This window comes from Curcuma longa, chromosome 15, assembly GCF_044706935.1.
Source record: "Curcuma longa cultivar G26 ecotype Majalengka, Jawa Barat chromosome 15, ITB_CL_G26_1.1, whole genome shotgun sequence".
In the NCBI taxonomy this organism is placed as follows: domain Eukaryota; kingdom Viridiplantae; phylum Streptophyta; class Magnoliopsida; order Zingiberales; family Zingiberaceae; genus Curcuma; species Curcuma longa.
This window is the reverse complement of record NC_133875.1, coordinates 2,560,040-2,585,008: the sequence shown is the minus strand read 5'-3', so window position 1 is coordinate 2,585,008 and position 24,969 is coordinate 2,560,040. Positions and strand designations below refer to the sequence as shown.

The window sequence follows — 24,969 nt, the reverse complement described above, 5'->3', positions numbered from 1 at the left end:
GCTGCGTATCCTATATATTGCGTTCCTCATTATTGAAAGTTTCTCAGTCAGCATCCTTTGATCTGTAGCTCTGGGGATCGAAAGTTGTAATGGTCTCTGGGAAAGTATCATTTTGGTCACAATTCGGATATTTTATCGTTACACCATTGCCCCGGGTGTCCTAACTCATTAATGCTGTGGTGCAAATTATATATTTATTTGTTTATTTTCACCGATGATCTTGTTTGAATCATTAATTCTGTGATCTCACTCTAATGAATAGTGGATCAAGGAAAGTGGATTGTCTAGATGAACTCTTATAATGGATTGGTTGTCGTATTTATTTACACCTTGGTCGGTAGAGAAATTTTCGTGGGATTGGATTGGCCACCCGCAGGGATTGAGTCCATGAGAATTGTGATTTATTATTTTTTTTTTAAAGATGAACTCTTATAAATATTTTTTGATTTATTTTGATGATAGATAGAAAATTTTTATTTTTTAATTTATTTTGAAATCGATAGAAAATTTTTATAATCGATGCGGTAGATAAATTTATTGATATCATAAATATATCTATATCAAACGGAAATGAGACAAAAAAAAATTGTGTATCCAAATTAATTGTTAGATTAAAATAAAATTTTATCTAAAAGAAAATTTTGTTTTTATTATATTCTATAGTGGAATTTATTATTCTAGCGGTTTTATAATGAGATAATAAATTGATATTTTTATTTTTTTTCTGTTATAATTAATTTAATTATGTCTCGATATTTTATTTTTTATTATTATCATAATAAAAAATATTATTTATAATCAATGAAATATATAATAAAAAAAATACCACATAACAATTTTGGCACGTGCCCTCCCTCCCCTCTGGCGACCCGAAGCTTCCTCGTTCCCCTTCGCGTTGCCGGCGATCGGAGACCTCGCCTCTCTTCGCTGGAAATCGTAGGCTCTCTCTCTATTCCCTATCTTTCTCTTTCTCTTCCTCTCCCTCTCCGGGTCTTTTTCTCGCGTGCTGCCCTTCTTCCCCGCAGTGACCGCCTCCGCGCGCAGACGTCGGAGGGTATCTGCCCTACTTCGTAGGGCAGTTGGCCAAGGTTTTTGGCTCGCCTTCTCCCGTCTTCCTTGGATCCGGGAGCAACCGATTAACATTTGATTTGGGTAAGGTTTTCCTTCGGTGTTTTTCTTGCTTATTTCGGAGCCATCTGCTTTGTCATAGTGAAATCTCGTACTGTACCAAGTGGCACAGTCGAAACGCACTACAAATTACCAAAATCTCGTCGTGCAATATATGTGCTGGTGTCAATCGTATCTATGAATATTATGTCATGCCAACATTTGATAATCCTTGGCGTTCTAAAACGTAATTGAGATAATAGTATTTCTTTGTTGTTTTTATTCATGTGAGATAGTGTCAAAAGCTTACCATTTTAGATAGCAAACAAAGCATATAATTATCTCATTTTCGTTTTCTTCTTCAATTGTTTCCTCCTTCCATCTCCAATTTGCTGCTGGCACTGTTCTGACATGATACCAAAATAGTATTGTTCTACTCAAAAACTAAAACTCCACACGCTCAAAAACTAAAACTCTGCACGGCTTGAAATTTTGAACCTTGATACTTGTTATATGCCCAAATTGGATTTGGTTCTCAAATTCAGTCTCAGGGTGTCGGTACTGTTCATCCTTCTCCATCTCTTTCTATTCATAATGTTCTTTATGTTTTCGGTGCTCCCTTTAATTTATTATCAATTAGTCAGCTTACTCAGTCTCTTGATTGTGTCATCTCGTTTATAAAATCTTCTGTTTTCTTACAGGACCAGAGTACGGGGAAAATGATTGGCTTCGGATATGAGTCTCATGGCCTATATCGACTTCAACAATCCTCTCTTATATTTCATGCTTAGTTGGGACATCCAGGTCTTGATAAGTTGAAACAATTACATCCTAGTCTTTCTCACTTAGATTCTTTATCTTGTGAATCATGTCAATTAGGAAAGCATATTTGAGTTCTTTTTTCTCCTCGCACTGTGAGTCGGGCTACGTTTTTTCTTTGGTTCATTCCGATGTTTGGGGTCCGAGTCGTGTTTCTTCTACATTGGGGTCACGATACTTTGTTACCTTTATAGATGATTTTTCTCGTTGTACTTGGTTATATATGAACAGTTATTTTCTATTTTTCAATCTTTCTTCTATGAAATCAAAACTCAATTTGGTATTTCTCTTCGAACCTTACAGAGTGATAATGCACGTTTCTGACCTTCTTGGTTCTTGTATTGCTCGGAGTCCATTGATTTGGATTTTTGGAATTCCTACTGTTACTTCCTTTATTGCGGGAGTCGTTAGGATAAGAGTTTTATCTTATTTCATTTTTGTTATAGAATTGATTTGGGTACTAATAACATGTTTGTGGATACTTTTGGGAAATTCAGGTATTAATTACATTTTGGGTTCTTTCTAAGGTATTCTTATATTTGTTTTGCAGATATTTATTCAAGAACAGCACACAAAGCCCATAAACTTTTGGGTTCTTTTCTCAGTACATATTAAGGTGGGTAAAATCTTCTCTTATTAATTGATCAATGAGCATGAATTAAAAGTGTGAAAGATTATATACACACATATGTGGAATAATATACTGCTATGAATGTTTTTAAAAGGAGATTAAAATAATGCTAATTTCTCAAACCAGTTATAAATGAACTAAGTTGTTGGGTTTAACCTCAAGGCAAAAAGGATATTATGTTTTCATGCTATATTGATATGTGACCTATCTTGTGAGAATTAACTTGGGGATTTTGTTTTTAAAAAAATTAACACGATGCTCTAATTATTCTTGGGTCAATACTTATTTTTAATTTGCTTCATGATGATTTTTATACCAATGTCTGTATGCTTCACTTAAATGCGAAATTGCTATATAGTACATAAACTCAAAAGTGGAATACTTGTGTTGTGAAAATCCTAAGACGGATAAAATGGTTATTATAAATGGTAAAGTAAATATTAAAAAATGAATACTATAAACCTAGTTATCATCAAAGCTTCTAGTTGCCCATGGACTACGTAGCAACATGTGATGCGTATTTTTCATCAGTGAGGCCTCCAACCCATATTATAGATGGCACCATTTGGACTCACTTTAGTGGTTTGGTTTATAGTGGATTCACTTACTTTAGAATAGATATGCAAAAATGTTAATATGGATACAAGTAAAAGTGTGATAATTAATAAGTGATAAAAAATTCAGGAGCTCAATATATGCTTAAGTGAAGTCTAAAAAATTGGAATGTGAACTATAATCCTTGTGAATTCTTGAGTTCTTTAAATGATTATGATTCATGCATATTCTTTCTATTTATTCACTTTGCAATTGATGCCTTACTATGTGCTTCCTTTACCTCTATTTTTGCACGCTAGGCTCAATTTTTTTGGATCTTGTTGGTTTAAACCAGAGGATAGAGTTGCTCGATACCTGATTAGTTTTGATTTACAAATTTTTTGTTTACTTTCCCAATATTATTTTAGTAACGCATTGTGATGCATTTTTTTTACCAAACATACCCTTTAGAATAGCATTTTGCTTTATTATGGGATGATCTTGTTTATAAGATGAAACGTGTTATGATCTTTTGAAAATGAATAAAATACATGTTTTGCCTTATAATACTTGCTTATCTTGTGTTATTTTTTGCTATCGTGATTATTTTCTAGCAAATTGTGTGGGGTGCCTCCTTGTTCGTGAAAATATCCCCAAGACTTGACAAGAACTATGTGGTGCTTACTCTTGTGGAGTGCTTATTCTACTACATATCACATGTGTAGAAATGTGCCATTAGTCACTAATACTTATGCATAACCATTCATGGACCAGGTCTGAATCCAGAATCAATGGAAGGTGCACGTGTTCCTCTGAAGGGTTGGCAACAAGCTGCAGTTGCTCTGGGTTCAGCGATAGGTGCACTGATGGATCCCAGAAGAGCAGACTTGATTGCTGCATTAGGTGAGACCACCGGAAAGCCAGCTTTTTATCGGGTGCTTGAGCGGATGAGGAATAGCAGTGAAGGCAGAGTGAGTTTATCTACTTTTCATCTTAAAGAAACAAGGCTTCCTATAAATATAGGTCAACAATTTCTCCGTTCAAGCTTAATAATAAACTAGAGCATCTGAGAATGAAATGAGGTTATGAATTATCCATCTTTCTTATTCCTTTATATCTCACACTATTATTCGCATCAAACTGGTTAACAGATGCACCAAAAGTACAAAATCCTGAGTAGTAGTAATTGAACTAAAGCTAAAATCTCCTAGAAAACATCCAAATCTAGATTTTGTTCACAGAACTTACCTAGATTAGCATTGGGGTCTGAATTTGTGTAGCACTTGACACAATGAGCCTCTATTCTAACTTGTGTTAACAAAGAAAATTGAGGAAACGAGAAGAATGGTAAACCCCATAATTTTCCATTGAGTGGGGAATTAATTATTTGCTATGACATATGAAATTCCAGGTAGAATTGAGCTGGCTCAGCATGTGAAATTCCATTGAGTGAGGAACTGATGGCTGAGTTGAGCTTGTCAAATCTGAAGTTTAGGTTTTTTAAAATGGACTTAACCTGTAGTTCCAAAACTAATTAAGCTGGCCTGTAATTTTGATTTTAAAGAACTAATTTCTAAGTCTCTCTTCTAATCATTAAAATTGCTTCAATAGCAATGCCATGTGTACATATTACCCCACCAACATTGAAGTATGTATCCTTTCTAAAGTTGTTGAGCCCAACCATATGGTGTTAGATTTGGTTACTTACTATTTACTGTTTAGGTTCAATTCAATACATGGTTTAATGGTTTGGCTTCTCCATATCCAGTTAGACTGCTGACTTCATTAATTTTATAAATTTGGTGCAGCCTACAAAGCAAACTAGGATCTAGGCTGATTTGGATTAACAGTTAGCTAGATTTGTCATAGTTTATTCACTCTGAAACTTAGATCAGTAAAAGACCTGAAGTCTGGGCTTGATTCTACAGTTATTCCAACAAAAAGAAATCAATTCTTTTCTCTACTCAATGCACACTGCTTAGATCAAACGATATGCAATGTTGACTACCATGCCAGCCAGGAAGCAATATTAGGTACAGATAGGATCATCTTGATAACTGTATAAATATGCAATGCTGGAGTCATTTAGATGCTATTTAGATGTTACTATCATGTTGGTCATAGTCAGAGAACCCTTTTAGAGTAATAAAAGTGACAATGTTATATAAGTTGATTTTACAATGTGTTTGTAATTTTTCTCGTATGTTGAATTACAAGAAATCTCACAAGTGGTGAGATGGATCTAGGGGAAAGAAAAAAAAAATGCAAGGCTATTGTGTATCTGCCCCTACTAAATCTATTGTTTAATAATGAGGTTGTTTCTTTGAAATAGTAACAGAGTCTTTATGTTTTTCTACTTTGAATGCTGAATGTTTACCCATTCTTGACAATGCTTATTCGATTCAGGAAGTTCTTTTAGAGCGGCCACGAGTTATAACTTCACAAGTATCACATGCTTGGGACATGCCTGAAAACACATTTGGCTCAGCTTATGCAAAATTCATGGGATCTAGGAACTTCTCTCCTGATGATCGTCCCCCAGTCCGCTTCATGGATACAGAGGAACTGGCTTACGTGGCCACGCGTGCTCGTGAGGTGCACGACTTTTGGCACGTGCTATTCAGGCTCCCGACCAACCTGATTGGGGAGTCTGCCCTCAAGGTGATTGAGTTTGAGCAAATGCTTCTTCCCATGTGTGCCATGTCAGTTGTTGGAGGTTCAGCAAGGTTTAGCGAAAAGCAAAGGACTCTCTTCTTCCGACATTATTTCCCTTGGGCCGTGAGGGCAGGCGTAGCTTCCACCGATCTGATGTGCATCTACTATGAGAAACATTTTCATGAAAACCTCGAGGATGTTCGGAAGAGATGGGGCATAACCCCTTGCCCAAATCCTGAAGCCTAAAAGAAAACGAAAGTGTGGTAAGTATCAAACAAACTAAATTGCTGCCTTTCAATTTCTCTCTATCTAATCCTTTGGTTTACTTTCACTTCTAGTTGGTTACTGGAAATCGAAACTATTTATCATTTTGTTGGTACCTACGTGGCATTTTTCATTCTTTATGAGAAAAATTATGAACTTAATAACGTGAGTATCATAATCAAGGGCAGTAGGATCTATTGCAACGCTAGGGATCTCCCATGATTATTGCTTAAGCATAAAATTTAAGAGGAAAGATAATGATGACTGTTTTATTCTGTGTGATAATCACCACTCACTACTTTGCATGCATATTTATCTGCACAAACACAAATGATGTAGTAATTAAGTGATTATAATGGGACTAAAGTAACTTGCTCAGTAGTTAGGAGTGTAAACGAGTTGAGCCGAGTCGAGTTTAGTTGTGTTCAAGCTTGTTTATTTAGTTTCATTGAGCTTGTTCAAGTTTGTTTATTAAAAATCATATTGAGCTCAACTCGAGCTTTTTATTGTACTCAACTAATAGATGTTGTTATCCTTATAAATTAGGTTAAAAATTTATCTAATATATTGAACGAATATAAATGAGTTTTATCGAACCAAGCATTGAGCTTGTTCATGCATCTTTAATAAAAACTGGGTTGAATGTAAGTGAATTAAATAGGTCTAGCAAGCCATATGAACCAAGGGAGATCAACAAGAAGATTGAATTAGGTTGGGCTGGCTGAACAAATTAGATGAATTGGTCGAGCGGATTAGGCATCCCAAGTAAAGCAAGGGGTCGAATAAACTAAGCAAGCTAAAACAATCGAGCTAGTCAAGCAAACTAAGTGAATCTTAGAACGAGCTTTGTTGGATAGGTAAACTATTCAAGCCTTATGAATTAGACAAGTTGGACAAATTATGTAGGTCTAGCAAAATTGAGTAAACTAACTAAAAGAACAAGCCTAATCAAGGTGATTGACCCAACACACCTAGTGTGCTAAGCAAAATGGATAGTCCAAATGAATCGAACAAACTCAAGCGGATGGAGTAGACTAAGTGGACGAAACAAATTGACTATCTAAACTAGTTGGACAAGTTGAACGGGCCAACAAATAGGGTGAGTTAAGGAGCCTCAATCATCAAAATAACACTAACAATTCGAACAAATCAAACGAATTGAATGATCAAAGTGAATCAAACATGATGACAAACCAAGCGAGATGAATTGAGTGAGATAAGCGAATTGAATGAATCAAATAAATTAGTAAGACAAACTGGCTTGATAAGTCCAATGATCTATGGGAACGATTAGGTGGACCGAGCAAATTAGGCAAATTAATCTTTCATACTTAGTATTGGAAAAGATATTTCTTATATATTACCTATAAAATTCCTATAAACTAAATATACAAAGATATGATCCATCTATTCTATTCTATAAACTAAAATAAGAAATTCATATTCCATATAATTCCCTAAAAAATCACTATTTCATTTCTTGCTTTCACTTTCAATGAGCCAATGAAATTAACTTATTAATCGATGATATTAGTAGGAGCCTCCTTTTGAATTCCTTAAAGGATAGTCTGTTGTATAAAGTTCCCGTCAATGCAGAGTCTAGGGAAAAGATTGGATCACATTAGCTCTATTGTATGTAGTCTTATATTACATTGCAAGAGATTATTTTTGTGACTTGAATCCATGATCACAAAGTCACACTGTAGCAATTTTATCGTTGTACTAAGACTCTCCTTCTGAATTCCGTATAAAAAAGAATTATAAAGACACCTAAATTCACATAAACAAGAGAATTACACTCTTTCATGGTAGACCTGACTTATTGAAAAAAAAGCTGTTCTCCTCAAAATTCATGTGCAAACCTCACTTTACAATTGGAAAGTCAGTTTCTTGATTGGAATAACAGAATCTAGAACAGATTGTAGAAATCTTAATAGATCTCACATTGACAATATGAACATAATTATACTCATCTTTACAAAAGCTAAATGATTGCTCTTAACCGAGATACCGAAGCAAGACCCCGTCATTTCCCAGTACAAAGCCTTTGTTGTCATCAATAAATCTGTGCAAAAAGGGGCTTATCATAGTTCGATCATCACAGTAGAAGTAAACATAATGTGACTACTAACAGGAAGGCAAAAATGACTGATAAAAAGAGAGAATTACAGAAAATTACTTCACTGAGTACAAATTTGCTGCAATATTATCTGCAGCTTTATCACGAGTCCATGTCTTTCCTCCATTTGTGGTTCGCAGAAGAATGCCGCTTCCCCCGGCAGCCCAAGCTTCTTCCTGGCATTAAAATTTCGTGAAACTTGCTGTTTTATCCACATAAGAATAGTCTCTAGAACAAACTATTATTAAGATGTTCAAGAATTCATAAACTTATTTCTGTCTCAAGATATGTTACCTTCGAGCGAAAGCCAACATCGAGGATACCAAATCCTCTACTCTGGACAGGAACTTCCTCGAAATCCTCTGTTATCTGAAAAATATATCACTGACCATTACCAACTCATATCTGAAATACTAAAGATGAGTTTCTGGAAGTATTTGGTTATGATGAGTAAAATTTCCAATGAATTCCAATTAGGTAAGACAAGCCATATGTCTCAGCTACTTTCGACATCTATATAGATCTCATGTCACCATTGATCCCTATGCAAGGTCATATCACTTCTAATATTATGGTTTACAACTCAAATGATATCAGAGTTGAAAGTAAGCTCTTATTATGAAGACAAATGGCTCACAAATAATCGGCATTACCCCTGTGCCTTTACTGAGAAAAAGACCACCACCACGCACAAGAAGCCAAAGACCACCATCAGCTCTCCATCCCATATTTTGAATACGGCGAGCAACTGCTCTGTTATGGGGTTGCCAGAATGCCTAAAGACAAGGTCAAGCTATATAATAAGTTTTGAATTCTAAAGCAAGATCAAAAATTTGAGCATTAAGCTAGATAAAAGTATCATTTAATACTATCTCCTACATCTCTTACGTGAATGTATGACGATAAACGGAGCTAAGTTTATGTTTGTAGTTTGTATACACTTTCTCCCAATAGAAAACTATCCACATGAATGGTTTGAGTGTCATTGTTAGCTAATGATTAGATTAATTTAATCCGTGAACCAATTTTATATTAAGATAGAAAATAAAACCGAACCGAAGAGATCTCATCCGTCGGATGCAACTTAATCTCATCTAACGGTTCTAATATAATCTTCTTTAATATAACTTAATTGATTCGATCCAACGGCCCTGATCTAATCCCTTGGGCGTGTGGTTCAATGAACCAACTCTGGTTCACCTCGTGAACCGGTTCTTCCTTCCAAAGAGAATTAAAACCGAACCGGAGAGATCTCGTCCATCGGACGCGACTTAATCTCATCCAACGGTTCTAATCTATTCTCTTTCAATCTTCTTTATTTATTTCGATCCAATGGATGCAACTTGATCTAATCCCACGGATACAAGCTGATCTCATCCATTAACTCATCCTACGGTCGAGAACTAATCTCATCCAACGGTTGAGATTAAATCTCATCCGACGGCTGAGAACTAATCTCATCCGTTTGATTGCATCCTTTTGAAGATGTCTTTAGGCTACAGTGGGGACCTCGAGGAGGTATTGGATCTGGCCTTCTGATGGGTTTCGGATCCCGTATTCAACCCCGAATACACACCTACATCCATCAACAACGATCCATTCCACTAGAGGATCATTATTGCACTACCAATCCAATCCCCAAATTACGTTATGGGTTCCTTCTTATTATTTTATGCATTGCTCCCCGTGTTTAAGATATCGTATGTCCGTCAATTATCTGAGTTCACTGACAACTCAATAATCGACATCTAAGACCTTGAATAGTACCACTCAACCTTATTGTCAGCCGGACCAAGTCCACTTGCAAGATTTGACTTGACAATCCTTATGAGCTCTCCAAGGGGACATCATCAGCCCTACTGGGACACGGATTCCTTCTATAATTAATGGCACACCGTATAAATAGTAACATCACCCAACTTACCGAGAATATTTGATCTGACGGAAAGATCTCACCCTTTGGTAAATCAAAGCAATAATTACTAAGTATAGGTGCCCATTTATTACATCGGGATTAAGAGTGCATAATTATAATAACAGAGGTCTTGTTCAATTTGCGAGTCAGTGTAAATCGAACAACCTCAATGGTCCTACTCAATACACACAAAGTGCACTAGTGTAATTCTACAGTCAAGACAGACAGTCACCGAATTACACTACAACCGTTCCCGATGGTTTGTCCAAAGTCATCTTGGTTGTGAGCCTTAGTTTATAATTCACAAGGGACCGATAATCATGGTCTTCTGTGTCTCACAGACACCAAGTTATCTACAATGTAAATTAAGAGGACTTTATTGCAAAATACACTATTGCAATCATTTGACCAAAACATGATACTTTATTTCATAAATGTTTAGGAAATCTCACGCACTTAGTTGAATGTCGTGTTTACTTGAGCACACAATGTTCACGATTGGGTACAAATTTGGACGAGTTTGAGACGCTCGAAAGTGATCCGAGTGCTCCACGCACTCAACTGTAGATGAATATCGTGCACGATAAGTCACACAAGGTATCAAATCCTATATATAAGGTTTTGTTATATAAGATATAAAACTGTCCCGACAAGTAAAGCTTTTAGTTTGGATAGGGCATAGGGTCTATCGGATTGACTCATCTTGTTCTGTCTTATCTAGTAATCTAAACAGATTGAGTTGAAATTTTATCAATCTATTTAAAAGTAGAATATAAATGGATCAGTTTGTGTGGATTGTAGGTCCAAATGGGGTAGTCTGTGGCGGATTCAGATTGATCGACGGGTTGAGAAGGAATTTATTTTGCTAAAATTGGATTATGGATTATGAATTTAAGATGATATATATAACTTTATGATGAAAGTTATGAAATTTTTTTTTGTACCCATTGACTAATATATGTAAGTGTGGAATCAAAAATTAAAACTTTTATTTAGATTTTTTTAGAAATATTTATTTATGAAGTGATCCAATTCAATGAATTGTAAGGATTTTTCAATAATTTTTTTTATAGAGTGGCCCATTTAAGTTGGAGATTTTTTCAGTCCGTTTCATCCTATTCCACTCTACTTTATCAAATGATGAATTTTTTACTGATTGACTCACACCCCCATGAGTTAGCTCATTTAAGTCGGAGATTTTTAGATTGGATTAGGTTCAAGAATATATTTAAAATTTTTTTAAGATTAAATTTTTTAAAAATTAAAATATTATATATATATATAATAGTTGAATATTAATATAATAATGATAAATATTAAAATAAAAATAAAAAATTATTAAAGAAAATAATAAAAAATATTTCTTTCGGTCAGATTATTCGAGTTATTCAGATTTGGATTTAAGAATTTTGGATAGAGTTCGGATTGATTTCCAGTTGAAAATTTTTTTATAATATTTTTATTTCGATCAGATTCAAATTCATCTGATCCTGCATCGACACCTTACCCTCTTTCCCAACCCTCGCGGCTCCGCTCCCGATCTGCAGTTCGCCGCCACCGTTCCTCCCGCGGGTCTCTCTCTCGTCGCCGCCCTCGCATCTACCCTCTTCCGACCGGTGCATCGTCGGCACTCGCTACTCATACGCGAGCAACGCCAGGCCGTGCTGCACGCAGGCTGGGACGGGCAGAATCTCTTGTTGGGTAACGAGCACCTAGCAGTTCTTCTCCTCGTCGCCAGTAGAACCCCAGTGGTGAGTGTTGTAGTGTCATCTCCTAACTCTAGATAAATAATCTTTTTTCTTCATTTCAGCGGATAGGTGAATTATTTTCCTCCAGTTTGGTGTTGAAATTATATATACCCTCAAAATAATTTATTAATTAATCAGGTGAGTATTATATTTTGGGTATATTCTATTATAATTAGTATATGATACTAATTGGATATTATTTGAATATTTTATTAAATTATACTTGTGATTAAAATCACAAGATCTATAGTGGAGAGTAATCATTTAATTGTAACTATTCAAATTGTTCTAAGTTATAAAAATAATGTAATTTACATTTGGTGTGTTGCACTATAAAATAGAATGATTTATTCCATCATTGAGGTAGTGATCTTAAGCAAATGAGTGAGTGTAACGTAAGTAGTACTTTACTGTTGCACTAAGGCTTTCCTTCTTTTTTGATAATGACCAATATGGAATATAATATGATTGGAAGGATAAAATTACAATTTTGTATGTAAAGGGATTTTTTAAGCATTTATTTTAAATTTTAAATATTATCTATAATGTGTTGATGGACATAATTGTGATTTGATGGATGTCTAATTATGGAATTTAAATAAGCGATTAAAGCAATCATGGATATTGATTGATTAATATCCTAATTTAAAATTTAAAATCCCTAAAGATCCCATGCAAATCTCTCTATAAATTCTTATAACAGGAACTGGTTGCCATCAGAATCAATATAGAAAAATCATTTATAAAAGTTAAAGAGAGCCTGAATAACTTAGAGGCAACACGCTATTTATTCTTGGTTAGATATAATTGATTTATTATTTGTGACCATAGCTAAAAGGAGAAGCTGCCGCAAGTTCTTCATGGACATGGTGGCGGTTTTAATTTGCCAGCTATGAAGCTAGACATGCTCTATGATGGTGCTTTCATCTCAGAAGCTGTTCTAAGGTTAATCTTCTCTCTCTTCTTCCCCAATTTTATAATTTCGTGAATCAATTAAAATGGCGTGGTTACTCAGAAGGTTTGTTTTTGTGATCACGTTTAGTCAACTTGTAAATTTTCTGTAAGTGGTATTGGCATCATCTTCAGCGACTTCTCATAAGGATAGAATTTCGATTTGTGGTGCTTAAAATTTTGACATAGATAATGGCTTCATACTTGGTCTTCTTACAGATTTATGTCTGATTATCTATATGATTTTAAATACCAATTGGATGGTAAATATATTGCTAGTTATTGGTAAAATCTAAAGGTTCTTTCATCTTGCAAAAATTGTATTGTGGAAGTCATTTTCTGTCTAAGAGAGCAGACTATCAAAAAAAAATAAGAGAGGAATTTAAGACAACGAGAAAGTTATTTTTCTTATACAAATTTTCTACATGAAAATTATTTCAGCAAACAAATGGACCACAAGAGTTGGCCATTAATCACTAGAGCTCTGACAATAACAATATTTGTCTATTGTTCAATTTTTTTATATGAAATTAGAAAGTATTTTGCCATTTATAATGTATTAGTTTATTGTACACAACATAGGAACCTCTTTCTTACTAACGATGAAAATCTCAATATGGAAGACTTTTTTTTTTACTTCATTTGGGATACCATATCATTTTGAAGTAATTTTTTTGATGGGTGGACAAGATTGATTTCCATTTTGTGAAAACATCATTTTAGCATCTAATTTGTATTTGATATTGATAGTTAAGATGGAAGTTTCTCTTTTGATTTCTGCTTGAATTCAAATTGCTTCAATATTGATAAGATGCAAGTACAATGCTTATGCCTAAGCTTGTTTAGATACAACCTTCTAGTTTTGTCTAGCAAAGTTGTCAAATCAAATGATGTATCACTCTATAACATACCCCATAGTGTGAGTGCAGCTAATTTGATGTCCGACATGCTAACTCACTCCGTTAATATGGCGTGGAATGTCATTCAAGTTACTTTGATTTTTAAATTACTCTTAATAGTCAATCCAACTATATTCTGCTGTAATAATATTAATAATTGGATTCTGTGAGCTTCGATCTAATTTCCATAAATAGTGGTAGCTTTTGGATGAGGAACCAATGGTTGAAACTTAGTTATGCAGGCTGTATTTGATGTGTCATTTATTTCGGTTGATGGACCAATGGTTGAAACTTAGTTCTGCAGGCTGTATTTGAGGTGTCATTTACCAGTTGGTTAGAACCTTTGTAATTGTTGACAGATCTCATGATCAGATTCCATCTTATAGAATATATGGTAAGCTTTGGCTCCAGTATATGCTTAAAAAAGCTTGATGTATCGAAATGAATCAGAATCTGCTTGAAGTTACTTGAACTGACCAGTCTTTTCAGAAACCAGAGGTTTGCTTTAGAGGACCAACTGAAAATTGACCAATTCCAATGTCTACTGTTACTAGCAATGAACTTCATGTAGCTAAAATTTGCAAACTACTGCAAATGTGAACCAATGAAACTAGTTATAAATCAAAGGTTTTGCCATCGTCCATCATTGATCTCTGTATTATATGATTGCCATAACCATAAATCTCTAATGTCCTTTGCGGATATAATCGTTTCCAATTCTCAGTATCCTGTTGGTTTGTGCATGTTGAATTGGACTTTAGAGTCAGTTTTCATGTTCCATGCTGGACATTGGTGGTTATACGCACTCAGAATTGCAGTTCAATCTATTTTGATTCAGAACTTCCATTGTCATTCACATGACTGGAGGAGAAAATCAAATGTTATAAATCTCATGCTTCGGAAGCTAGTGTCAATTTCAAATGATTTGATGTGTGGCTCCACAGTAGTTACATTATTATTCACCTCCCTACCTAAGGTTCTCAAACAAATCAATGATTCTGTCTAATCATTCTACTTCCATTCCCATGATATCACAGTGTTCCCTTGTTTGTTGAATGTTAGGATCGAATATCTAAACCTAATTGTCGCAGCTATTACAAAAGAAAAGGCAAGCATCAGTTCTATTATTTGCCATACTATTTATTTTAGAACATTGCTAATGTTTAGTTCCTCCATGTAATTAGCACTCATTAATAGAAAAGGCAATATGGTTAATTACTATATACAATCTAACCTTTGAGGTTCTTTCTCTTATGCCACAATTTTATTTTCTTATTTCTAGAATGGCATGGGCAACTTCTCATCTTGTTTCAGTTATCGTGTCGCCCTGTTAATGTTGGACTTGATGCACGGCTTCATTTATTTCTCGGTCGGGAATGAACATGGTATGTATGCAACAATTCTTAAATTTGGAATGAGGATACATTTATAGTAATAAGAAGGGTGCTCTAGTTCTTGACTCAGTGTGCTGTCGAATAAGATGATTCATGCATATGATTTAAAGAGAGAATTGGAGCTTGGTTATCTGTATAACCCAAAAATGATATTGCAGGGAACAATTGTGCCATCATAATCATCTTATCTTTTTAAATTTGCGTTCCAGATTATTTCTTTACTACAGCAGAATGCACATCCCTGAGTCACAAACAGGATACCTGCAGTTCCAGAAAATGTTGCAGATCAGGTATTCATTCATCTCGAGTGATCTAAATTCCAACCGGTCGTTTCCAGTATTATGTTTTGTTTTTTTGGGAAAAAAGGTTCAAACATGTGCTAATGCAAATGGTATAAAACTAAAAGACCATTTGCATTCTAGTTTTTGAAGCCCTCATCATTTGCTTCAGTAAGAGTATCGCAAAATTCCTTCTGAATTATAAGACTAATATATTGACAATTCCCCTGCAGATTAGGCTCTGGAAAATCGATTGTCGGTCCTACACGGTCGATCTCATGATTATCTGTGAGAAGGTAAATCGAAAAACTGCAGTTAATAAGTTGCAACTAGCTTTTACTATTTCGTTTCACAAGATCTGACAGATTTCTTTCGTCTTGCTTCTAGGTAAATCCTTGGTGGTTTAGACTTGTACATGAATGAACAAAAAGATAAGGCACTCGCATGCCGACTCGGGTCCGGCCCACACCTATCGGTCGCGTTCACATGCCCAGACCGAGCGCGAGCCGAGTCGGACCAGCACAAGACATGAACCACCATCCATCAATCCGACCCCTCCATGTGCCGACTGCCCGCTGCCCATAATTGTGACCCATCTGTGATCAATGGCTCTATCACCATGGTCCCGCAGGCCATGCCGAACCCTCTGGGAGGTCCCGACCCAAGCTAACTTTAAGCACCGATGCCCACTGGAAATCAGAAACAGGGTATATATTCCAGGTAAAGGATGGCAAGAACAAGCATCATCGTCTCCTCTTTCTCAGAAGAAAACAAAACCAAAAAGGAACAAGATTTAACATGAAAATCAAAGGAACAGTGGCGTGATTTCTTGGGCCTCACAAGCCGAGGAGGATGTAGTAGACCAGAGTGATGGGAAGGGCAATTAGCATCCCAAATATCACCCTGCGCATTGAAGAACGAACGAATGAATCAATGGAAAACAACACTGTGTTCGGCGTTGATCGGGCTGCTTACGCTGTGCTCAAGATGGCAGGGTGGACGTTGTACTCCTTGGCGAAGACGAAGGGCACGATTCCCTGCGGAAGAGACGCCTGACAGAAACAAAAAAAAGCATGGCATGTGAGCGGGAGGCTCTCGGGTCGACATCTCGGACCCACCAGTGCAATGTACCTGGACGATCGCCACGTGGAGGAGGGTCCCGCGCAGGCCGACGGCGATCGAGGCGGCGGCCATCACCGCCGGGCCGGCCAGGAACCGGACCGCCATGGCGAACGACGCCGCCGTGTTGCCGCACGCTATGATCCTCGGCTGCAGCGCCATGAACAGCCCTAGGCTGAACATGGCCATCCCCAGGCCGGCGTCGGAGAGGATGGAGATGGAGTTCTCCACTATCTTCGGCATCGCCACCTGCCACCGGAAGGCGACGAGCGACCAGATGAGGCCGACGAGGCTGGAGTAGGTGTTAGGGTTGCGGATCAGCTTCCGCCAGACCATGATGAGGATCAGACGGGTCATGACGCTCGCCGGGGGCATCGGACGGCCCGATTTCGTCCCTTCCCCGCCGCTTGCCTCCGCCGCCCCCTTTCCGCCGCCGAAGTTCGACTCCTCCGCCCGGTAATCCTCGCCCTCTAATAAACCCCACGGTTATTTTAAGTTAATTGGTTAGTTATTAAGGGAATTAATTAATTAATTAGTATAATTAACCTTTGGCGGTGGTGCGGAGCTCCGTCGGGACGAGCATCCGGATCTCCTTCGCGCCGTGGTCGAGGTCGGGATCGTGGCCGGCGAAGGAGGGGAGGGCGGCCACCTCCGACACCGGCGACGCGCTCGAGCTCCACACGAACATGTGAAGCTCTTTGGTGTCCGCCGTCCCCGCTCGGTTAGGGTGCGGGTGCGGTTTCTTGGCCGCGCTGGCGACGGTGATTTCGGGCTGCAGGTGGTCGTCGAAGTTGGAGGGGCGCGGGGTGGGGCCGCGGGAGGATTGGAGAGAGTGGAAGTCGGCGGCGCCGAAGCTGGAGGGACGGAACGAAGGGGCCGCCGCCGCTCCGCCGGCGGCGCTGACCATGGCGAAGAAATCGGCGTGGTTGAAGCTGGATCCTCTCGGAGTAGGGTTCCGGGAGGAGCTGAGGGAGTAGATCTCGGCGCTGGTGAGGTTGGATGGGCGGGGCGTCATCATCGCCGCCGATCGCCTCGACGAGGTCGACTTGCGGACGGTGACGTGAATCTTGCCGTCGCCGCCGACTTCCGAGACGGCCTCGGCGGCGCCGGCGTCGAGCGAGACGACGTCGGGGTCGATCCGGAAGGAGACGATGGAGGCGGCGGTGTCGGGGAACTGATCCGCGATGAGGAGGCGGGCGGCGCGGAACTCGAAGAGGAACAGCATTAGCGTGTACCAAATGATGCATTGCAGAACGACGATCTGGACCATGAGCGAGCCAGAGTAAGGCCCGTACATGGCGATGAGGAGGGGGATGCCCATCACCAGAGTATTAGGAAGCGTGGAGAGGGAGAAAACAGTGATGGACCAGTCGAGCGGCGCGGCGCCGCCGGGGAGCGGGCGGCGGCGGCGGCGGAGAACATTGGACCAGGCGGCGAGGGCCGCCAGGACCAGCAGCTTCTGCAGGGTGTCGGCGGCGATGAACCGGAGGTTCATCTCATAGGGGTTGTTGGTGGAGATGAAGTGGAACGAGAGGAGAGGCACGGCGAAGATGGCGACGAAGCGGTTGATCCCGGAGCACTGGTCCGGCGAGAAGATGCCCCACCATCGCACCGACCCGTAGGCCAGTATCATCGCCACGTACAGCGGCACCACCGCCGCCAGCACCGTATACAGGTCATGCCAAGATATCATCTTTATTCCCGCCGGCGATCAGCGACTCTCCGAGAATAAAGGAAGCGCGCTGTGTGACCATTTATAGTGCATGATCGAGAATGAAAGGCAGGAAGAAGACGACAAGCTCTGTGATTGGCTCAAGCTCTGTATCTGGCGTAGATACACAAAGTGAAGAAATGGGCAGGAAATCTTTCTGGATTTTTGTGGGCAGAGTAAGTAGCAGCACCACGAAGTCACCTAGTTTTACTCTCTTTGTTTTTCTTTAACTTCCTTGTTTCCTGGATCATAAACCAACAGGTGGATGATCGATCGAGCTGCACCTGCACTGTTTCATTAAATCCAGGGGGAAAACAAATTCTGCAGAAAGCGAAACCCGGCATGTGAGCTGCTTCCAGTTATGCGTGCTTTCCCAGCAGCCACCGACGCAGATACAGAGCTAGCTAGCTTTGTAACTCGCACAGGTAACATTCAGGTCTCTCTTTCTTTGATTCACCTCTCTTGCTTGTTCTTGGTTCATTAATTAGTTGAATGCATAAACGATTGGGACTGCACGTCTTAGGATAAAGTAGACGTCACTACTTTTAATCTATGCTGTCTGGAAACTTGGAGACGAGAAACGGAAAATGCGAAAACGGAAACGGGAACGATAATAGTTGAAGTTTCAGATTTTGGAAACATCGAAGACCTCATCAAATCGTCACGAAGGGGTGCCACGAAGGGGCAGCGGCGCTGATGGACGCCGGCGGGGTGTCCGCGCTGGCGGATTTGCTGAGGAGGGAGCCACTGGAAGGGGCGGACAAGGAGCACTGCATGGCAGCGCTATACTTTATGAGCGGGCTTGCGTTTCCGGGGCCTGGTGAAGGCGGCAGGGCGAAGGGGTGTCACGAAGGGGCAGTGGCGCTGATGGACGTTGGCGGGGTGTTCGCGCTGGCGGATTTGTTGAGGAGGGAGCCACTGGAAGGGGCGGACAAGGAGCCTGGCGAACAAGGAGCAGAGGGGCTTGCGTTTCCGGGGCCTGGCGAAGGCGGCAGGGGCGGAATTCAGCGTTTCCACGGATGAAAACGTTTTCCAGCGTTTCGGAAACGGGGACGTCAGCGTTGTCGCCGTTTCCAGACAGCGGAGCTTTTAATAGGCTTGTGCTTACATTGAGCGAGGATATATTCTGGAGCTTGATTAATTAGTTGGTCCTCTCCAGACATGCCTAATCTGAAGAACTCCATGAGCCACCAAGTCAGCATCTTTGGATCACCTTTTGGGGTGGACAAAAGTGAAATGGTTGACTGAAAACCATGTGCTTCGGCCTGCTTTCATTTCGCTAGCTAGGATTTTGCATGCAGGCAGCCGAATCACATGAGCACGAAGACACGCATGCATGATGGATTGGACGTGAAGGGGAAAAGGAGCCTCTAACTTTAATTTCGCCCAAAGGAAGAAAGGCCTTAACTCATGAGACTCATACATGAGTCGTCGACGTCGAGGACTGGAGGTTCAAAGAACTTACATGGTCAAAGTTAAATATATCGGTAAATTTTCAAATAACGCATTTTAAATTTTATATTTTTATATTTTTCCAAGGTGTATTTAATTTTCGTTTTATCCGTTGGCACTTATTGATTTTTCTTTTCTCCTCTTTCATTTACATGTAATATTATTCCTTTTTTTTCTTTATTATTTTTTTCAATTAAATTAAATTAAATTTAAATTTAAACTTTAATTGACATAGATAATTTTAATTTTACACATTATATTTCTATCTCATTATAAAATTTTAGAAATCAAGTCGTTTAAATCCATCAAAACTGTAAAATTTATTGATGGACTTAGAGAGATTTGATCAAACTCATTTCAACTCTTGTAGGTTTATGTAATGCATTAGATTCCAAGAGATGTCCTTTGTTATCATTGTAAATAATTTTTCAATATTGTTCAAAAGGTTTAGAAAATTTTAAATTTTATGTCAATTGGCAATTGTCTATAACTTTATGTGAAAGATTCAGGATTAGGATTTCTCACTATATCTCTCTTTTATACATTTACATCTTTTATCTCATTGTAAATTTTCAGAAATCTAAATGTCCTAGGTTCATCAATAAATTTTGATCAAAATTCATTAAGAGACATAGAGCTCTAATCGAACTCATTCTAACTTTTATAGATTTATTAGGTGAATCTGAGTCTAAATAAATCCTTGTTTACTATTTTAAGACTCTTTCAATAGTACTCAAATGATTTGAAATTTTCAAAATATTATAGTGCTAATCTTTAAAAATCAGCACCATAACGATGTTGATATTTAAATTGTGGTGTTGATTTCTGAAAATCAATACTAAATTTTTTTATTTCTTTTTATTATTTTTATTAATAAAATCAGCTTTATGAATTTTATTTTTTTATTCTTTTATAATTAGATATTAAAAATAGAAGATATTATTTTTTATTAATTTTTTATTTATTTTTTTAAAATTTTAATTAAAGTTTTAAAATTAAAAATATAAATAAATAAATTTAGAAGATTATTCCTGTCCATTAAAATTAAAATTAAAATTTAATTTAATTTAAAAGAAAAGAAAAAAAAATAGTATTACAGGTAATCAGAGAGAAGAAAAAAAATTAAATGTTATATGCAATTGAAAAAGAAAAAAATGAAAAAGTCCATAAGTATCATAAGTGTAAAATAGAAATCAAGTGTGTTTTTTTTTTTTAAAATAAAATTTAATATATTTTTTTAGACATTCTCAAATTTGAAATGTGCCTTTTAAAAATTTACCGTAAATTTATTGATCATCTTTTAGCTTTTTATGTGATTGTTCTGTTGTCGTTTTATTTTTCACTGACCCCGTGATTGATAAGACCAAAAGCAATGTGTTGGGGCCACATTCCGTGGTCTCTTCCCTTTTACTTCTTCAGCAGCTGGTAAGTGTTTTCAAAACTTGAGAAATTAATTGAGAGTATTGTTCGGCTCTATAACTATTTGTGAGGATTTGAACTCTTATCCTTCGAATTATTACAAGTCTACTCTGTTATAACCAACTCAGCTATAACTCAAAGACATTAATACTAAACTTTGATTCCATGATTACGTGTCTTCTGTTCCATAGTCATTTCATTTTTTTTTGATAAAAGTTTGAGTGCCATCTTTACTAACACCTCATTGTTTTTAAAGTGTTGTTAGATATCAGAATTTAGGGTTATGATACTTTAACATATCCTTCATACTACATTTGAGTGAATTTGTGCTTGCTCATACTATCTTTCAAAAGAAATCATAGAAATATTTGAATGAACTTCTCCAAAGAAAAAGAAAAGAAAGATAGCGATGGAATTTGCATTTTCTATGGAGCAATCATTGTTAGTCATCACCAATTGAGAAAGCCAAACAGGGGAAAGAGTCATTAGTGCCAAAGAGGAGAAGAGTGGAGGAATATGATCCTAGTGGAAATAGGCATCAAATGGAAAATGACTCATGTATAGGATCATAATTCTCAGTGCCCGAAAATTTTTTAATGATATTAATTAAATAAAAGAAAATTTTTAAATAATTTAATCAAAATCAAAAAAATAAATAAATAATAATTTTTATTTTAATTTTTTTTTTGTGTTTAATACTATAACTTAACTCTTAAATCCTAAAGTGAAAATCTTAAATGACTTAACCGTCAGGTAAAAAAATAAATAAATAATAATTTTTATTTTAAATTTTTTTGTGTTTAATATTATAACTCAACTCCCGTAAAGGAAAAAAAATTTAATGGCTTAACCATAAATCAAAAAATAAATATAAAATATAAAATGATACTATTTACTGTTTCAAGCATTCGAAATTTTTCAGGCGCTCCGATTTTGATGTCATGCATAATCGCGTATTTTAAGACGCATAGGATATCAATTTTATATATAGATATATATATATTGTGTGTCTTCTCGTGCACGTAGCGTTCATGATTGAGTGTGCGTCCGGACGAATCTAGGTGCCCAAAAGTGATTTGAGTGCCACACACACTCAATCGCGGATGAATATCACGCACGGAAAGTCGCATAGGATATAAAAATTGTATACATATATATATATAAGTAAACGGAAAAAGAGCAGCTATAGGCCTATCACTAACCCCTTTAGTAAGGTACTAGGGAGATAAAAAAAGACTCCGGGCATAGCGCATCCACATGACAATTTTGATGTAGCATCAAGAGTAGAATCTTGTAGGAATTCACAATTTGAAATTCATTCCATCATATTCCTCTTACTTGTATACTTGAATTTATCTCATTTCATATCCGTGGAGCCGACTCTAGGGTTGTTGAGGTGGTGGATTCATTTATTTTTTAGAAAATAAAATATTATTTCACTCCTACATCCATATCGATATTAATTATATTATATTATACGAAAGGATCATTACCCCTAAAGAACATTTGGATACCAATAACTAAGGATGAGCATTGGATTAAAAATCAAAACGAACATATCAAAATTGAACTAATCAATTTTTTAGCAAATTGAATCGATCAAAATTTGCTATCAAAATCAAATAAATTGAATCAATATAAAATTACATTATCAGTCGGTTGATATTAGGCTATTGAATCAATCCGATTTATTAGTTGAGTTACATAGTCATTGTTCAATTCAGATATAATAGTCGATTGCTCACTATATAGTAGTCATGGATGTTGATTCGATTTAATCAATTTAAAATTAATATCAAATTAAATAAATCAAAATAATTAAGATTTAAAAATAAATAAAATTTTGAATTAATTGAATTGAACTTTCTAATTCAATCGGTTGGACCAATTCAGTTTAATCAAGATTTTGCCCACCTAGTCAAGAACATAACTAATTGAATCAACACATAGATGCAAAATGGTGCGTCTCCCAATTGGACTCAAGCTCAACCAACTGAATTGAACTTGTAGTGTGGAGTTATGGAGGAACCAAACCATCATTACTTCAATAGTAAAAAGTGGAATCCATTATTTAACGGTCTCACATGATCGATCCTACAATCATCTATAAAGAGATAAATTGAGAATTTGTACGACGAGATCATTGTCTCAAAACCAGTAAAAAGTACTTATTTGCAAACCATCATTACAAACAAGAAAGCACGTTTTATTAGTGTTAATTAAGTTCCTAAGCACTCTTATTAGTATTAATTAAGTTCCTAAGCAAGTAGACGGTTAGCTCCGGTCCTCGGTGGTTGTCCGGATTGATGACGAAGTAGGCCTCGTAGTCCTTCGACACCACCACCCGCTCGAACCTCGCCCTCATGTACATCACCTCCCCGTCCGCCGCCGGCAGCACCCCGGCCCCCATCGTCACCCGCTCCACCGCCCCCAGCACCCGCCACTCCTCCCGCCCGCACTCCCTCCGCACCGCCTCCCCGCACTTCTTCCCGTTGCAGTAGGCCCGCCACTGCAGCTCCTCCGTCAGCCGCTTGGCCTCCTCCGCCGCCGCTCCCGCTGGCCGCTCGCACTCCAGCGCGATCCTCACCAGCCCCGACTCCATCTCCCGGGCCAGCGCCGCCGTCGACGCCCCCAGCTCGACCAGCAGCGCCGGCCGCGCGCCCGGGCCCCCCTGCACCGCGAAATGCATGCGGCCGCCGCGGCGCCCGAACAGCGTCCCCATCACCTGCCGGCCGAGGCCCGGCTCGCTGCGCCGGCCGAACACCGCCGACCGGAACCGCGAGAAAGAGAAACTAAACTCTCTCTGTTTCTCCATCCGCGATCGCATGATCGACGGGCCGTCGCGGCGGTCGAAACAGAGGATCTCTTCGTCCTCTGGCTTTTCGATCAGCCAGTAGCTGTGCCTCCTGGAGAACGAGAAGGAGGAGGAGGAGGAGGAGGAGGAGGACTCGTGGGGGCTTCTTGCCAGAATGCTCTTCATTTGGGCGAAGATCAAGCAAAGCAAACAGCTGCTGCTGGATGGTTTCGACTCTCACGTCCCTTTTTATGGGCACCTGGCCGATCGTCCCACCCTGAAGCAGTAATTGACAGATGAGGAGGGATGACGCTGTGTGGAGGGTGAGCAGTTCACCAGACAATTTGACGATCGATCAGAGAAGAGATGAACTAGAAAGACTTGCCTGCCGTCCCTGACGCCAGCTTGCTGAAATATATAAGTAGAGCTTGTGAGCAAGGGCAATGTTCAGAGTCATGTTCGATCCAACTTAGATAGGAAGGGAAGACAATTCCGACTAGGGATGATAATTTTCTCCGAATCCAATGAAAGATCCAATATCCAATCGGAATCAATGGGAAGTAGCGATGTGTGATAACGATGGACGGTAGATCTTTCTACGTTTTGAATAATGTCAGATGGTCGGGTTGTCGGGCGGCCCTAATATATCGGGTAGTCGGATAATCAGTCAAATAGCCAGTCAGATAGTCGTAAATTGCTATGCAATTTAACTCTTCTGCGTAGCAATTTAACTCCTATGCGTAACAATTTAACTCCTCTGGTATGCAATTTAACTCCTCTGCTACACAATTTAACTAGTCTGCGTAGTAATTTTACTCATCTGTGTAGCAATTTCCTCTGCTATACAATTTAATTCCTCTGCCTTCCGCGTAACTATCGGTGCGGTCGGATAGTCGGTCAGCGGTGCAAGGGCTACACATCGCTGTCACAGGTCGTGAATGGTGTTGGATTAGTCGGTCGGATAATCATAAATTGCGTAGCAATTTAACTCCTATGTGTATCAAGAGATTTTTTAGATCTAATTAAATGATTGGGTATGAAAATTTTCGAATTCAGATATGAACATGAATTTGATCTCCTATCTATATGACCCGAATAATCAATCACAGTTAGTGTTGATTTTGAAATAGCAACATTATAATGACGTTAATTTTTGAAAA

General features: G+C 38.3%; 4 protein-coding genes and 1 long non-coding RNA gene across 6 annotated transcripts; 2 read left to right on the top strand and 3 right to left on the bottom strand.

The window, feature by feature from the left end:
* The first annotated feature begins 864 nt into the window (after positions 1-864).
* Positions 865-6,171, top strand: LOC141846598 (ubiquinone biosynthesis protein COQ4 homolog, mitochondrial). Of its 2 annotated transcripts, XM_074734635.1 has the most exons (4): positions 865-1,152; positions 2,477-2,542; positions 3,866-4,062; positions 5,498-6,171. In XM_074734635.1, the coding sequence occupies exons 3-4, from the start codon at positions 3,883-3,885 to the stop codon at positions 5,990-5,992; spliced, it is 675 nt and encodes a 224-aa protein (XP_074590736.1). In that variant the 5' UTR covers positions 865-1,152; positions 2,477-2,542; positions 3,866-3,882; the 3' UTR covers positions 5,993-6,171. The 2 variants fall into 2 exon arrangements, with proteins under 2 accessions (XP_074590736.1, XP_074590737.1); XM_074734636.1 differs by lacking the exons at positions 865-1,152; positions 2,477-2,542 and adding an exon at positions 3,714-3,768.
* A 1,667-nt stretch (positions 6,172-7,838) lies between these two features.
* On the bottom strand, positions 7,839-8,926 carry LOC141846014 (photosystem II stability/assembly factor HCF136, chloroplastic). Its single transcript, XM_074733997.1, has 4 exons — positions 8,783-8,926; positions 8,424-8,498; positions 8,190-8,305; positions 7,839-8,075 (listed from the first exon to the last, which is right to left on the bottom strand). Exons 1-4 carry the CDS (start codon positions 8,855-8,857, stop codon positions 8,009-8,011), a joined length of 333 nt encoding a protein of 110 aa, XP_074590098.1. The 5' UTR covers positions 8,858-8,926; the 3' UTR covers positions 7,839-8,008.
* A 6,754-nt stretch (positions 8,927-15,680) lies between these two features.
* On the bottom strand, positions 15,681-18,126 carry LOC141846013 (auxin efflux carrier component 3a-like). The gene is made up of 4 exons (XM_074733996.1): positions 16,980-18,126; positions 16,446-16,903; positions 16,290-16,366; positions 15,681-16,217 (listed from the first exon to the last, which is right to left on the bottom strand). Exons 1-4 carry the CDS (start codon positions 18,124-18,126, stop codon positions 16,151-16,153), a joined length of 1,749 nt encoding a protein of 582 aa, XP_074590097.1. The 3' UTR covers positions 15,681-16,150.
* Positions 18,062-18,731, top strand: LOC141846016 (uncharacterized). The gene is made up of 3 exons (XR_012603313.1): positions 18,062-18,320; positions 18,406-18,569; positions 18,668-18,731. It is a non-coding gene; the product is annotated as an uncharacterized LOC141846016 (long non-coding RNA).
* Positions 18,732-23,198: 4,467 nt separating this feature from the next.
* Positions 23,199-23,995, bottom strand: LOC141846012 (protein MIZU-KUSSEI 1-like). Its single transcript, XM_074733995.1, has one exon. The coding sequence runs from the start codon at positions 23,993-23,995 to the stop codon at positions 23,243-23,245; it is 753 nt and encodes a 250-aa protein (XP_074590096.1). The 3' UTR covers positions 23,199-23,242.
* Between the last annotated feature and the right edge of the window lie 974 nt (positions 23,996-24,969).

Coding starts and splice junctions, on each gene's coding strand:
- LOC141846598 (XM_074734635.1), top strand. CDS start 3,883: ATGGAAGGTGCACGTGTTCCTCTGAAGGGTTGGCAACAAGCTGCAGTT. Junction 4,063..5,497: donor GGAATAGCAGTGAAGGCAGA/GTGAGTTTATCT, acceptor TATTCGATTCAG/GAAGTTCTTTTAGAGCGGCC.
- LOC141846014 (XM_074733997.1), bottom strand. CDS start 8,857: ATGGGATGGAGAGCTGATGGTGGTCTTTGGCTTCTTGTGCGTGGTGGT. Junction 8,306..8,423: donor ATGTTGGCTTTCGCTCGAAG/GTAACATATCTT, acceptor TTTTAATGCCAG/GAAGAAGCTTGGGCTGCCGG. Junction 8,076..8,189: donor GCAAATTTGTACTCAGTGAA/GTAATTTTCTGT, acceptor CTTTTTGCACAG/ATTTATTGATGACAACAAAG.
- LOC141846012 (XM_074733995.1), bottom strand. CDS start 23,995: ATGAAGAGCATTCTGGCAAGAAGCCCCCACGAGTCCTCCTCCTCCTCC.
- LOC141846013 (XM_074733996.1), bottom strand. CDS start 18,126: ATGATATCTTGGCATGACCTGTATACGGTGCTGGCGGCGGTGGTGCCG. Junction 16,367..16,445: donor TCCACGTGGCGATCGTCCAG/GTACATTGCACT, acceptor TGTTTCTGTCAG/GCGTCTCTTCCGCAGGGAAT. Junction 16,218..16,289: donor CCTGCCATCTTGAGCACAGC/GTAAGCAGCCCG, acceptor TTCAATGCGCAG/GGTGATATTTGGGATGCTAA.